At 39.6% G+C, this 15,757-nt stretch overlaps 2 protein-coding genes across 3 annotated transcripts in view; both read right to left on the bottom strand.

Moving 5' to 3' along the window:
* Positions 1 to 15,757, bottom strand: part of LOC129758060 (protein transport protein Sec24A) — a 56,726-nt gene that overhangs the window by 16,501 nt on the left and 24,468 nt on the right. Inside the window, exons 1-2 of one of the 2 annotated variants that reach the window (XM_055755487.1) lie at positions 7,790 to 7,891; positions 5,956 to 7,362 (exon numbers count right to left, since the gene is read on the bottom strand). In XM_055755487.1, coding sequence (XP_055611462.1) covers positions 5,956 to 7,349 — 1,394 coding nt within the window. In that variant the 5' untranslated portion in view covers positions 7,350 to 7,362; positions 7,790 to 7,891. Of the gene's footprint in view, positions 1 to 5,955; positions 7,363 to 7,789; positions 7,892 to 15,757 lie in introns of those variants that run through there. The other variant, XM_055755486.1, reaches the window with a different exon arrangement.
* Positions 9,779 to 15,117, bottom strand: LOC129752816 (uncharacterized). The gene is made up of 4 exons (XM_055748595.1): positions 14,807 to 15,117; positions 11,247 to 11,426; positions 11,046 to 11,196; positions 9,779 to 9,997 (listed from the first exon to the last, which is right to left on the bottom strand). Exons 1-4 carry the CDS (start codon positions 15,115 to 15,117, stop codon positions 9,779 to 9,781), a joined length of 861 nt encoding a protein of 286 aa, XP_055604570.1.

Here is a 15,757-nt window from a genome sequence, read left to right as displayed (position 1 = left end):
ATGGAGCAAAATTGGTAAAAAACATGCTAGTAACAAAAATGACTCATTAAGATTAACCTATACTAAGGTTGCCAGATTTTTTTCAGTCTGTACCCAGGCAAGACAGATCTGGGCTATTTTATCTAAAAACCTGGCATAATCCGGGCATTTGATTTCAAAATTGTCTACCAAAAGTCCGGGAAAATTTGGTAAATACCCAAGAACTACTAAAAAAAAAGTGAAAAAAAAATCCCGTAAAACTTAAGAACAGATTTCAAATTGTATTTTAGGCTTCCACAAAACCTTTCATGATTATTTTTTATAAAACTTGCTCAAAAAATTCGCGTTTTAGACGCATAAATAAAAAAATAAAAATAAAATAAAAATAGTTTTTTGCTCGATACGGCAAAAAAAATGAGATAATCCGGTCAAAATCCGAGCATTTTTAAATCAAATCCGGGCAACCAACCGGAGCGGACTTTTCCCAAATTTTGTATTAAATATCTGGGAAACCCGGATAAAATCGGTAATCTGGCCAGCTTTATCTATACTTGATGTGACCCAGGCAAATGTTTTCATAGCATTTAAAAAATCTTTTATTATTCGTTTTCTTCGAATATTTCAGAACAATTCGTTTTTTTGGCCCGCCAGCCAATCTCATTTCTGAAATTTGGCCCGTCTGTTGAAAATGTTGGCCACCCATGATCTAGCGCATTTCAACTTTGATGTAGTCTACAAGCCAACAAGTCAAAACACGAATGCCGACTACTGTTCCAGAATCCCAAGCAAATCGGCGAATTCCGGTGTCCACAGCTTGTTCCTCGAGGAGGGAAGAAATGACGTGGATGGTTTTGACAATTTCGCACTGCACCAAATTCAACAATTACCAGTACGCGCTGAATACATCGCTCGTGAAACCAGAAAGGATGTGCATCTGGGAAAACTTCTGCAACTACTCGAGTTGGGTCGAAACTTGGCACAGTCAGGTTACAAGGCGCCGGAATCAAAATACACCGAAGTTGCCAACTGCCTCCTCTTCGAACACCGTGTAGTCATCCTACCTACTTTTCGCGAAGCAATTCTGAAAGACCTTCACGTGGCTCACATCGGGGTCGTCAAAATGAAGGGACTGGCGCGATCGTTTGTGTACTGGCCAGGCATAGATGCAGACATCGAAAACATAGCAAAATCCTGCGCTGAATGCGCACGACATGCACCAGCACCACCGAAGTTCAACAGCCATCACTGGGAGTACCCAAAAGGTCCGTGGGAACGCATTCATATAGATTATGCCGGGCCAGTAGCTGGTATGATGTTGCTTATTATCGTGGATGCTTACAACAAATGGGTCGAAGTCAAGGTTACCAATTCCACAACAGCATTAGCGACGATTAATATTCTGGATGGCCTGTTTGCTGCATATGGGGCACCAGTGACAGTCGTGTCGGACAACGGTCCACAATTCACTGCCGATGAATTCAAAGTTTTTCTTCATCGAAGCGGACTGAAATATCACAAACTTTCAGCACCTTATCACCCGGCTACAAATGGCCAAGCGGAGCGCTACGTTCAGACCGTAAAAAAGGCGCTCAAGGCTATGGGAACAACGAACTCAACTTTGCAAGCCAACACAAACAAATTTCTTATGCAGTATCGCAAAGCTCCTCATGCCGAAACTGGAGAGTCTCCGGCAAAGTTTTTCCTGGGAAGAAACATTCGAACGCGGTTGGATCTCGTTCGACCCCAAGACATCAGCACAAAAATCACAGAAAAACAACGGGCCTCTTTCGATGCATCGTTTCGCACTTTCAGCCCAGGTCAGCACGTCTACTGCCTTTCAGGAAATCCTAGGCTGGACAAATGGATCCCAGGAATTATTGCTGCCCGTTTGGGGGATCTGCACTACGATGTTGTTTACGAAGGAAAACATTTGAAACGTCACATTGACCAACTTCGACGTTTCCACGACAACGAAAGCATCCCTCTCTTTAGTGAATCAAAGAAAAGTACAACAGGTTCAGCTCCAGCTTCTCAACGAATGCATTTTTACGATGATGCAATTACGTCACAGCAACACTCCTTCAGTTCGGATGGTAGTACAACGACGGAGGCCTCTTCAAATGGTCGCCAAACTCCAGAGTCATCGTTCGTGACACCAACCAGCAGTCCAGCACAATCATCCGAAGGTTCACCGCCAATCTTGCGACGGTCCGAGCGACAACGACGCCCTCCTATCCGTTACTCCCCGTAAAGTCAGAATTCTCTCTCCAAGGGGGGAAGAAATGTTATGTATGCAGTCTGGTTTGGACGTATGGATTTTTCTGAGTGTGGAAGTAAGAAAAATAAGAGCAGAATAAAAAAGTAACAGAAAAGTAATCGCGCGTTTTTCATTAGGCTCTTCCGATTATTTCGTTAATTTTAAAGTAAAACTAATTAGTAAATAATTAGTACGCGATATTTCTTCGGTTTTCGCACTCTTCTCCGGTAGAATTAACCCACATACACAAGAAGAATGATGATCCACATTAATCAGAATTCTAGCGTAACATTTAAAAAGGGCGAAACTAGCAGTTAGCTCGAAACGAGAAAAACGCGTTTGAAAATTCGGAACACCTTTTCAAATCCTATTTATAAAATCGACCACGTTTTGTTCAACAAAATCAAAAAATGTGCATAATATTCACTTATTGTTCGATGGTTATCAAGAACTTCAACTTTTTTCGCGTAATTTCAGAGATTTTCGAGTTTCGCCCTATTATTGTTTTCGATTTCAGTTACGCCTGCAAGTTTCGCCCAATTGATCGGCCGTTTTTGTTTTGGTTTTGAAGTTACGCCCATTCATCCTACACGCAAAAACTAATTAGGCCGTTTTGTCACACACGGTCAACTCAGTTACGCCTTTTGGCTCTACACGAATAGAAAAATTCACTCCATTTTGAATAGAGTTGTTTTTGACATTTCTTACGCACACTTGCTGAGCGTGTACAGATGAGACGGGACAATTAACCTCAAAAACTCTCGGTACAAAAAACGGGCAGCCGGTCGACGCACATGGTCGTTTTTGAGGTTGATTGTCCCAAAACTGAAAAGTGTTGGTGAAGCAACCAGCATAATATCACGAACACTACCAGCGACAAATAGGACTATAGGCGTAACTTCACGTTCCAACGAAAATGCATCAACAGGAAGTTTCGCCCAATTGAATTTTATCAATTTTTTGAAAGTTTTAAGTAATTTTAAGATGAAACCGCGTTTGATAGGTAAAGTGCAACCGTGTGCATCCGGAATGACCGTTAACTCGATTTGTTTACATTTGGCAGTTTCGCCCTTTTGAAATGTTACGCTAGAATTCTATTTTCCCTGATGAACAATTTGGTTTTCGTCAAGGACATTCTACTACACATCAACTTTTGAGTGTAACTAATATGATTAACGCTAGCAAATCTGAAGGTTATTCAACTCTTCTAGATATTGAAAAAGCTTTTGACAGTGTTTGGCACAAAGGTTTAGTAGCTAAATTAGCTCGATTTGAATTTCCTGCACGGAAAATAATAAAAAGGTAAAATTTACCGAGTTAGCAAAGGTGAACGCTCGTGAAAGCCAAAAAGGTAACTTCTACCTCTTCGAGGTGAAACTCACCTCACAGTTAGGTAAAATTTACCTGAATCGAGGTTGGAAAAAAGGTGCAATTCACCGAGAAAAAAGGTGAATCCAAAAAAGGTAAATCTTACCTCGTAGCGAGGTGAAGTTCACCTGAATTGAGCTCGATAAAAAAAGTATAATTCACCTAGAAAAAAAGGTAAATCCAAATAAGGTAAAACTTACCTCGTAGCGAGGTGTAATTGACCTGGATTGAGCTAAACAAAACGGTACAATTCTTCTAAAAAAAAGTAACTATTCGCCGAACCCGTTCATTGAGGTTAAGCTGTTTTGTCATTCTAGGAACAAGTTTTGTTTTGTGCCTAATATGTGAAAATCGGAATAGAATGGTAAGTGTTCTTAAATATCATTTAGTTGTGCTGGTTCTCGTCATAATACTATTGATTATGTTTCAGATCGGCCCATAGAGCTTTGAGGTGTATTCCACGTCATCCTCCAGCCGGAAAAGCCGAACCTGACCGGATTAGTCGAACGGAGGAGGCCATGAATGAACGCAACGCAGGTGGATTCAGCGGCCATAGCGGTTCAGAAGAACGCGAAGCCGAAATACCAGTCCCTATTTATCTCCAATAAATATCATTTTTGAAAGAATTTTGTATTTTTTTAATTCTTATTGAAGCAAACAATCAAACCAACCAGCATTTACCTTTTATATCAGTAAATGGGAAAACGGTATTATTTACTATTTTGCTAGGTGAATGCGAAAAAGGTAAAATTTACCTTTTTGCTAGGTGAATGAAAAAAAGGTAAAATTTACCTCGAAAGAGGGGTGGAAAAAATTCACCTCGCAAAAAGGTAAATTTTACCTTTTTTTTATTTTCCGTGTGTATATCTCACCAAAATAATTCGAAATTATTTGACTAGCCGAACCTTACAAGTAAGCTATCAAAATTCATGCTCTGAAAGGACACCCATTAGAGCTGGTGTCCCTAAGGGCAGTATACTTGGGCCATTTTTATACAATATTTTTACTTCTGACCTTCCTGATGTACCGGAAGGAAAAGTTAGAAGATTATTAGCTGATGATACTTTGCTTTCAGCCAAAGGTCGAAATTTACGGGTGGTACGCAGTAGATTGCAACAAAATTTAAATTCCTTTTTGAATTACTTGAAAATGTGGAAAATTTCTCCTAACGCTTCCAAAACTCAACTTATTTGATTTCCCCATAAGCCAAGAGCAAATTTTTTAAAACCTAATGAAAATTTTTCCATAACTTTTAATGGGGTTTCATTAGAATGGTCTGATCACGTGAAGTACTTGGGACTCACACTTGATCGGAATCTTACTTTTAAAAATCACATTGAAGATATTCAATCTAAATGTAATAAATACACTATATCTCTTTATTCTCTCATCAACAGGAAATCAAAGCTTTGCCTGAGGAATAAGTTACTCATCTACAAACAGGTGTTTCGACCAGCGATAATGTATGCAGTTCCGATTTGGTCTAGCTGCTGCGCGACGAGAAAAAAAGCCATCCAGAGGATTCAGAACAAGGTTCTGAAAATGGTTTTACGGCTTCCACCTTGGCACGCACCGAAAACCTTCATCGGATTGCGGGCATTGAATCGATCGAAGAGATGGCCAACAAAATCATCTCAAACTTCAGAGGAAAATCGATGCAGTCTTCCATCGCAGAGATTCGTTCTCTTTACAATTAAGTTAGTTTTTAGGATATAATTTAGGTTTAAGTATATACATATATTTTTTTCTCTACAGGATATTTTCCTATAAATCAAATAATTTATTGCTCTAGCAAATTTAAATCAAATAAACAATGTTTAAAATTTACTTAATCAAAGAGTTGAACTGATCATAATTGATCTGAACACTTAATAAACTGTAATAATATAACTTGAATGTAATGATTAAAAGACTTATTAAAAAAACAAGGCAGATTGTCTAATGATGACTGCAAAATGAGGTATCAACATCGAAATTGCAGTTGGTGTCGATTACTAAGCTGTTATGTTTCTTGTATACAAAATTAACATTGATACCTTAATAATGCCTGGTTTTGCTATTGCATAAAAATGAACACCAAAAATTGTATCATTTTGATGTTGATGCCTCATTTAGGTCGCATTTTGCTATAGATTCAAAAAAGTAAGACTAGTAAATAGTTTTTTTTCTCTCTGAAATCCTTGTAAATGTTTAATGTTTTAAAGTTATTGCTGCTAGACCGGAGGAAGGAAATCGTCCTGCAAAAATCGATCGAATGGCAGAAGATTCGAAAAAAAAAAACATTTGAAAGCACGTGAAAAGGTGTGTAGGTACAGATTGAGGAACTCAACTATATCGCTTTTGGTACTTACTCGGGATTGCAATTGACGGCGTCCTGGAACGGGTGATTCAGATGGATGACCGGCGGCCGAACCTTCTCCGTCGGCAAAATGTGCCGGTTCTGGAGCAGATCGGTCGTGTTGTTTCCCCACAGTCGATTGAAACCGCTCTTCACGACGTTGTATTGTGGATTGCCGTAGGGTTGTTGTTGTTGTTGCTGTTGATGTAGTAATTGTTGTTGTTGTTGATGTTGCTGCTGCAGCTGCTGCTGTTGATGAGGATGGTGTTGATGAGGTAAATGACTGTGTTGATGGAACTGTTGGGGCTGCTGCTGATGTTGCTGTTGTTGTTGTTGTTGAAATTGTTGGACGACAGGAATTTGTTGTGTTGGCTGTTGCTGATTTGGAAAACTGTTACCGGTCATCGGTTGGGTTGGATAAAGTGGTCGTTTGTTCATTGTAGGTTTAGCTGAAGTGGCCGCTGTCGGAGGCATGGGTCCTTGTGGCTGGAGTGGCATCGATGGACTGGTTACATAGTTTCCGTTTATGGGACGATTCATCGGATTCATTTGGGGCGCTGTCTGCTGTCCATAAGTTCCATTTGTGGGTGGCAAATTTTGGTTCCCAGGACTAACCTCGGACTGACGTAGTGGAGGTCCCTGTCCTGGTGGTGCCTGTGTTGCATAATTGTTTGTAGACACCGGCGGTTGAGCGGGACCCGATCCGTTGATGTGATTCATTTGAGCCGTTGGAACTCTATTTACGTTTAAATTTTGCATACTAGCTGTTAAATTATTTACAGGGCCGTTTGAAGGCGGCTGTCCCAAAGTGGGAGTAGATGCATTCAGTGGAGTTGACAGACCCGAGGCAGTCTTCGGGGGGGTATTTATTAGATTACTATTGATCCCACTCGTCCAGTTGTTGCTGGGACTCAAATTATAGCTACTAGTAACTGGCGCACTAAGCTGTTGACTTTGACTAGAAGGCGTTGGATATGCGCCCGGTGGCCGATTTGCTCCTGATGGCGGCAACTGTGACGCTGGTATGTTGTTGTTCCCCAGTGAAGGTGACGCGGTTCTGGACGAAGCTGCGCTGTTACCATTCGTAATAAGATTTCCTACGCGATTGTTTTGATGTGGCATCTGAGCACTGTATTGATTTTGCGGTGTCATCGGAGGCCCATTTTGTAGTGCTTGACCAGGGGCAATGTACTGTTGCTTTTGTTGCGGTTGTTGTTGTTGTGGAGGCAGCGAAGGACCATTTGTCATAGCATTTTTCATTGGATACTGCTGCTGTTGCTGCTGGGGCGGGATTCCTTGCGGTTGTGATGAGGGCGGATACTGTTGCTGCTGTTGTGGTTGACCTTTCGCTTGCACCGGAGGATACCCATTGGCCATGGCGTAATATTGTGATGGATTATGCATCATTTTATTTTAGGATCTAAAAGCAAAAACATAAAACATTAGTAATTTTGCAACAAAAATAATGCTCTTCTATCTATTTGATTAGATTTTTATGTTACAACGACCAATCCGAACTCGAATGAACTGCAGAACAAAGAGAAGGAAAACAACGAAATCAACGACCTTGCACGCTATCAGCACTAGGAGATAAGAGAGAGGACTGAGCAACTAGACAATCATACACTTGATCTACTAGCATTCGTAGTAGACAACGCTACCCAGCAATCATCTATGCATCTATCGCATTCCGCCATGTTCGGGATAGAGCTAACCGGCCAGTGAACAGTTAGGCCAACACCTAAACACAACCAAATCTCTTCGCACACTCGCAAGAGACACACACCAGCATGTACCAACAACCCTTAGATACTACACCAACCGATAGTAAACTTATCATTACATACTTCCAGTAGCCACGTGCGTAATACAACTCAGCAGCTAAAACCACATTCAAATAGCACACAGATCAATCACTTCCGCTATAACTGCAGAGCGGAGCGGATTAGCACCTTGCTTTATTCAGCGCCAGTGAAATACTTTTTTTAAATGAGCCGTTTACCAGTCTAGGCAGGCAGGTTTTAACAAATAACAACTGCACTGTTTTGGCGTTGTTGATATTCGTCTCGTTTTCCATTCATTTATCAATCAACGTATATGGCTGAGTAAACTCCACGACCGAACAATCTGTTGTTGGGACGTGTCGTCGCTAGAAATTTAATGAGGCCCTCAGGCCTAGAGTTAAGTATACCAATCGATCCTTCATATCTCAGAATACATCTGGTACAAAACTCAGATTTTTCAATTACAGTACTCTCTTGTCGATCGGACGCAGTTGGGACCGAAAATGTCCGATTACCAAAGGTATATTGGCAGAAACAATATTTTGGTAAACAGATTCAACTCAAAACACTATTTTTCATCACAAGAATTGATATATTATTGAAGGCTGACTGAAAAGTAGTGAGAAAACTGAATCGAATGAGTTTTGAGAATTTCAAACATCTGTATGAAATCAAGAATTTTGCCTGATGACGTAGACGAGCATAATTGAACAGGAAAGCAACCGATTAGTGAAAAATTTGAATTATTTCAACAAAATGTTCGATTATTGAGTAAAAGTGCATTTGGACTGAACTTTTCATTGAATCAAATACTATCTAATGGACAGACTGCAGAATATTCTGTAAACACGTACCTGGAGTACCTCAAGGCAGCCACTTGGGGCCGCTTATCTTCATTTAACTAAATGGGCAGCTTGCCAGACTTGCCAGATTTATTCATTTTTATCTACACCGACGACCCATGAAGTTATTTTTGCTCGTGAAAAAGAATAAAGATTTTGCCAAACTTTTTCCAACATTTTTTCACCGAATGTATAGATATGAGTGAAGAAACATTGCACAAAATTTGAAGAACATCGATTCACTAGGTTTAGCTCAGCAGATTTTTTTCGAATTTAAATCAAGTCGTCATTTGTTGTTCAATAACTTGACAAGTTTTCATAAAATAAAATACTGACGTGCAGCAGGTTGTCTATGCAAGCAGAATCAAATGATGATTTACTTAGATTTCAACTATGAAACATATACATTTTCGAAAAAGTAAAGTGGATAACTGGTGATACACTGGGAAAAAACGTACTTTTCTTCTTGTGAAGCTTTTTATCAAAACTCATGAAAATCATTCCGTCAAAAAAAAATCGCTTCAGGATAGTTATTTCATTATCTAAAATGACCATAAGTTGCGAAATAATTCTAAAAGTTTGTGATTTTTTCGAAAAACAGCATGTTTCTTTTTTTCTGGCACCAAGTGTCATGGCGGCCATTGTTCAAGGCTAAAATGAAAAAAATTCTAAAATTTCAATAACTAGACTTTCGAAATATGGGTATACCAATGAAGTTTTTTTACGAAATAGGATCTTCTTAGTTTTGTGATCAATGAGGTGATGATATTCCATATTTTTTGCAATCATTTCTTGTTTTTTCGTTTGCACCCTATGTGTTGTTATCTTCCCAATAGAGCATATATGATCCACCTCAAAACCCAAATTTATTAAATGGATCATTGAAATAGTCCTAAATTATGCATCTTTTGTTCTAGAATTATGTTTGTAAATCAATATTTCTATTTTTAAAACGTGAAAAACCTCGTGGGAAGGAAAAGGTTAAGATATTCTCTCGACGAGAGCATAGCAAGGATAACCAACATTCAGGACTTGGGCATACCTCAGGATTCAGGATTGAGCTTCGGATACCGCATGAACAACTTGGTATCCGACGGACTTGCGCTTTTTGGAGTTAAGAGGCGTTTTGCCCAGGAATAGGGCGATTTATACACCATCAAAAGCTTGAACGTCTGTTTGGTGAGATCGAGTTATGATTTCGCAAGTCTATCTATTTCAGGCGTGTTCGGACGTCGGCATCCTTGGAAGATTGGAGGCCTCGGATGAAGATGAGCGATTTGAACTGGTCCGGTGTGATCTTGCCAAGCTCAAAATCCTCGCATCGTTTGTTGACCGTCCCAGCGTAGGTAACGTAGTCCTCGTCCGGCTGCTTCACGACTTGGAAACAGTCGTACCTTCTACTGAACAGTGAGATTCGGGTTCCGAAAAGCTGTTTGAGTTTTTCAACAGTCTCACAGTGTTCGGCACAAAAGCGCTAATCCGCTATTCGCTAGTTAGTCCGCTAACTTTTTGTTAGCGGTTTAATTTTGCCACTAAGTTTGGTATGATTTAGCGAATTGAAAAGTTCCGCTATTTTTTGGTTCCGCTAATGGAAGATCGCTAAGTCCCATATATTTGTATAAAACTCTCGAATTATTTGTGATAGAATAAACTTTCTTTCATTAATCAAGTCAAAGTGACATTGTGCATAATTCTGATTGCATAATTGGATTCAATGGAGGAATGCGTACTAGAGTTAGAGAAAAGATGTATTTAGTGTCATTTTTCTCTCTTTAAGCACTTTTTTAGCAACTTTTACAGAAGAAGATAACAATAAAAGGTGTTAAACAATATAAAACTATTTTCAACATCTCTTCATCAGCATTTGTTTGGTTTCGATTGTTTTGGTTACCCTGAAACGAGCGTCACAAAAGTTTGTGCATAACCCCTTGTACCGTTACCATTGTGAATGATTCTGAATGTTGCCAATTTGATTGTTTTAGCCGTTAATTTATTGTACTTTGCGCGGGAAAAGTTATAATTTTTTATGACGATGAAATAAAAACCCTCTTTAGTTCGATCTTTTATCGAGGAAAGTTGTTTCTTTTGCCGTAATAAAAATGGTCTGACACAACATTTGGTGCCGTGACCAGGATGCAGGAAGCTTTTGCCAGGAGTTCATCACCCATTAAGCAATCCTGCCCTGGGTAACCTTTCGCTGTACCTGTCTGACCCTTTACATAGACGATCTACGCCGCTCAGTTACCAATCCCGACCTGCAACCTAACCCGTGCAAATATGTGTACCATATACAACAAGTCACCGTGAAGATCGAGCTTCCATCAACAATGACCCTAACCCTCCTGAACCCTGCCATCGTTGCGGATCGACCGTGCAGCCCGAATGGGAGTACTGATGTTGACGGCCTAACATCAGCCATCCGGGATCCTGCGGTACTGACTGCCAGTCAGTGCCCGTCCGTAACTTCTTTCCAGTACTATGAACAAATCCTTGTATTCCGACCCGTCCCGAAACGTCATCCCGAATGGAAAGCGGTGGTATTTAGGTTGAATACCTGCCATCTGGATATCCACCGTGCTTGCTGGCTCGTAAGCACGCCTGTTGTTCCGATAGTCCAAACTATCACTCCTATGTGACCCGAATCCAGAGGCAAGCTGCTGATGTTATAAGTTACCTACCTGTGCCGACGTTTCTCAAGCTCATCGTCCAGTTTTTTTTGTGACCCAGTCTGCAAGATGCAAGATGCATTTCGCAGCAAAGTGACCCTTTCGACGATGAACACTTTGCGCCAGTAGTTGGTGGAAGAATAATTCTGTGCTTCAATATCGTGATTTGAAACCAAAACAAATATAGGGCTGCTAGATGTAAAACAGTTGTTTTAGGGGGAGTATGACATTTGGCATAAAGCCATTTGGCATAATGCCTTTTGGCATAAAGCCATTTGGCATAAAAGCCATTTGGCATAAAGGCCATTTGGCATAAAGGTCATTTGGCATAAAGCCATTTGGCATAATTTCTTTTTTCGTGTGATCACGTTGAGATTCACTTTTCGGTCAACGTTGCATGTTTTCTTTTCTTAAGTTTTGCGGCATTGCCGCAAACATCGAGGAGGCAGGGGGTGAGGCGGCACAAAGCCGCTGAGGCTCCCCAATCCGAGGTGGCCGCCGACCCGCCGTCGGAAGCGGCGGCCTTATTACATTGGTCTAGGTCTACTGGGGCCTCCTAGGTTTACGTGAAAGCTAGGGATGATCCCTTAGCCCCGTCCGCCGCGCGATAGCGCGAAGGACAATATTTAATATAAGTTTGAACGCGCAGCGTGAGGAGGCTGGTGTTGACTTTTGTAGAACCGCAATAAGTAAGGCGTTTAGACCTAAGCTTTAACCGACTCCTCACGCTGCGCGTTCGAACTTTCATGAAAGTGTGTCCTTCGCGCTATCGCGCGGCGGACGGGGCTAAGGGATCACCCCTAGCTTTCACGTAAACCTAGGAGGCCCCAGTAGACCTAGACCAATGTAATATGGCCGCCGCTTCCGACGGCGGGTCGGCGGCCACCTCGGATTGGGGAGCCTCGGCGGCTTTGTGCCGCCTCACCCCCTGCATCCCCGATGTTTGCGGCAACGCCGCAAAATTTGAAAAAAAAATTGCAAGTTTATTTAAACAGTCACCACTCGGTAAGCTGAAATTATGCCAAATGGCTTTATGCCAAATGGCTTTTATGCCAAATGGCCTTTATGCCAAATGGCCTTTATGCCAAATGGCTTTTATGCCAAATGGCTTTATGCCAAAAGGCATTATGCCAAATGGCTTTATGCCAAATGTCATACTCCCGTTTTAGGTGGCCAGTATGTTTGGTTTCGATTGTTTTGGTTACCCTGAAACGAGCGTCACAAAAGTTTGTGCATAACCCCTTGTACCGTTACCATTGTGAATGATTCTGAATGTTGCCAATTTGATTGTTTTAGCCGTTAATTTATTGTACTTTGCGCGGGAAAAGTTATAATTTTTTATGACGATGAAATAAAAACCCTCTTTAGTTCGATCTTTTATCGAGGAAAGTTGTTTCTTTTGCCGTAATAAAAATGGTCTGACACTACAGCATTTGTTTTCAAGTGGTTGAGCTATTAACTTTTCACAATACAGTTTTCTAGAGATTTTTCAGATCAGTTCATATAAAAAAAGTTAAAATCACTATTGTAGCCTTCGTTTTAAATTAAAATAGAAATTGTATAAACGTTTGACATTGCTCCGGCAAATTTGAAAAAGGGGAAAACAGGTTAAAGGTTTTAAATGAGGATTATGTAAAATAATGCCAAAACAAACAAAAAATGAATTGCACAAAAGATTATTTGCAGCAAAATTGCATACTATCTACTTTGCACAAAACCAATCAATCGAGTAAACTTTTAACCATAATTTAAATAAAAAAAAGAGAGAGAGAGAGCTCCCATTTTCCACATTCTGTTCTTTTGCTCTTTCTTTAATTGTTCGAAAATCGTTTGTTTTAATTTATAGAACACAGAGGCTCGTTAAAACTCCTATCTTTGACAGTTTTGGTTTTGCTCATATAATTTTATAAAAATACGATCAATTTATCTAATTTTAAATTAAATACTTGAAACTTCAGTAAGTTGGAAAAATCGAAAGGGGGAAGTGCGTGACTAGAGAAAAATTTAAAGCTTAGATCTTTTAGAAATGGGACACTTTCATTTGCTAATAGCTCGTTTACTGGTTATCGGATATTCAAAATTTTGATAGCATTTTGTTGCCTGTAAAAATACTATTCGACCTATTTTTTCAAAATTTCAGATTCACGCGTTTTTGAATTATTTACGATGCAAGAGAAAAAGAATAAAAAATAATTTTGCACAGTTTCCTTTAAAATTCGTCATTATCAAATTGTTAGCTGACAAAACCGTTGATTATTCAAAGAATTACTGAGTTTTTGGGGTGGATAAGTTTGCAAACACTGTCAATAATGTCCACAAAGTTAAAATCAAGCATTGGAGTGAAGCACATGATCGGCAACTACGGTTGAGGGTAATCTGGGAAGTCAAGTCTCATACCATTATTTTTAATTTTCAATAAGCGAAAAACTTAGGGTAGATCGCTGAAATGTTAAAAACAATTTTCTCCGATAAGCTGAAAGTTTTTCCTAATGATGACTCATTCAAACCCAACCTCAAACAACCATTTTTTGCTAGTTCCAGAGCTCGTAAGCTGTAAAGCCGGCACCGAGGCTATGGGACAGATGATTTCTGATGAACGACAAAACTTATGAAATACCCAATATTGAATAAATTCCAGCGTTTGGATTCTATACCATGTCTGCTCGTTGCAAAATCCCGAGTATATTAAAGTATGTATTTGCTGGTTATTTTGTATAAAATTATAATGATTTGCTGAAATTCTGCTCCTGCGAAAAAAAAACAAAAATTTTCAAAACGAAACTTTGGGTTTCGCTATTTTTAAAAGCCTAAAAAGAGTAATCTTGTATGTACCACCCGCAACCTTCGATTTATACTAACCGATTTTATCTTATTATAACATCTTATGATGGTTTTACTTCGTTATTATCAGATTTTGCCAGAAGAAATTCCATTAAAAACGTTCAAAAATGTGGTCAAAAATAATCAAATTTGTTCATTTCGAAACTACTGTATCCACTCAAATGCTTCCAGTTTCTTTTAAAAGAGAAGTATTGGACCGCCAAATATCAGAAATTGAAGGAGGAGGGCAAAGCCACCTAAAATATAGATTTGACGAAATATATGTTGGAAAAACTGATCAATACCATGACTGTAAAAAGTGTGCGCCGGCCAATGAGAGATACCAAGAATAAAATAGAAATTTCTCTAACAAAAAACGATAAATATTTTTTTTTTAAATTTTTTCATGAAGTATCATAACATTACCTTCATTTTCTTCATAGAAAGTATTTCGATCAAACGAATGGTTCTTGAGATACACGCATTCGTAACTGTCCCAGTTCTAAAAGAACTACGCTTTAATATTTGTTCCGGCCTTAATGTTGGTAAACAGTTAGCTATTAGCGATTAGCGCTTTAAGCTTAAAGCGATAACTTTTTTGGCACATTTAGCGTATTTAATTAGCGATCGCTAACTTTGTATGAGTTAGCGATTTAATTAGCAGCGCTAATTTTTCAGTTAGCGATGCCGAACACTGCAGTCTCAGCAAAGCTGAATTCCCTCGGATGTTTGGGTAGAATGAAGTTAGATACCTATCGTGGACGGTAACGTTGAGACTTCGGAGCAATAACCGAACCTTGGCCGCATCGTCGAGTTTGGAACCATCCAGGAGGAAAAAGTCTTCGTATTTTTGATACCAGCGGTCAAACGTCAGACCACTGTCCGGATCGTAGCAGAATTCCCGGATGTTAGATGAAAGGGATTCGATGACCAGTTCCGGATTGTTTGCTGGCTGATGGGAGGCCGCTTGATTGGTGAAACGCTCCATGACTACCATCAAACGTTGATTCTGCTCCGCCATTTGTCGATTTTGATGCAGGATCATCTTGAAAATTTCCTCCATGCGGTTTGAACTTCCAAAACTTCCTTCGGTTCCAAACTCTTGAATTCAATACTTTATTTAATGACTGCCAGATAAGGAATGAAACTTTATTGCAATATTTCCATCTTATATATACTATTTGACGTAAGTTTCAGAGTTGCTGCGATTAGGATAAATGCACTCTGTGTTGCTATGATCAGATTGATAACAAGCTGGTTGGATTTGACTGGTGTTGTTGCGGCGCGCCAGAAGTCATATTTTACTTTCACTGAGGCAATTTTGATAAATTGAAGGTGATTAAATTTTGGTGGATACATTTCGGCAGCAGGAATCTTTTCCGCGAGAAGCACGAGTAGAAAAAGCTGGAAAACTAGTGCTAAGTCTATTGACCTTTTCGCCGATATCAACAAAAAGTTTCGAACTCTGCTATTTGGGTCTGGATCACCATTTTGTGGAGGAAACCGTAAGTAATTGATTGTAATAGACAATTGAAGAGAACAATGCGATAGAGCCAGCGGCCTTTAATCTAATATATAAAGATGAGTTGGACTATATATGTTTGTATGCACCTTATACAAATCCACACCGCCTAACCGATCAGCCTGAAATTTGGTACAGTTATGTGTTTGGACCATGGAAAGTTTTTAGTAATAGTTTCGAG

The sequence above is a fragment of the Uranotaenia lowii genome, chromosome 3 (genome assembly GCF_029784155.1).
Source record: "Uranotaenia lowii strain MFRU-FL chromosome 3, ASM2978415v1, whole genome shotgun sequence".
Lineage (NCBI taxonomy): Eukaryota > Metazoa > Arthropoda > Insecta > Diptera > Culicidae > Uranotaenia > Uranotaenia lowii.
This window is presented reverse-complemented; position numbering and strand designations above follow the sequence as displayed.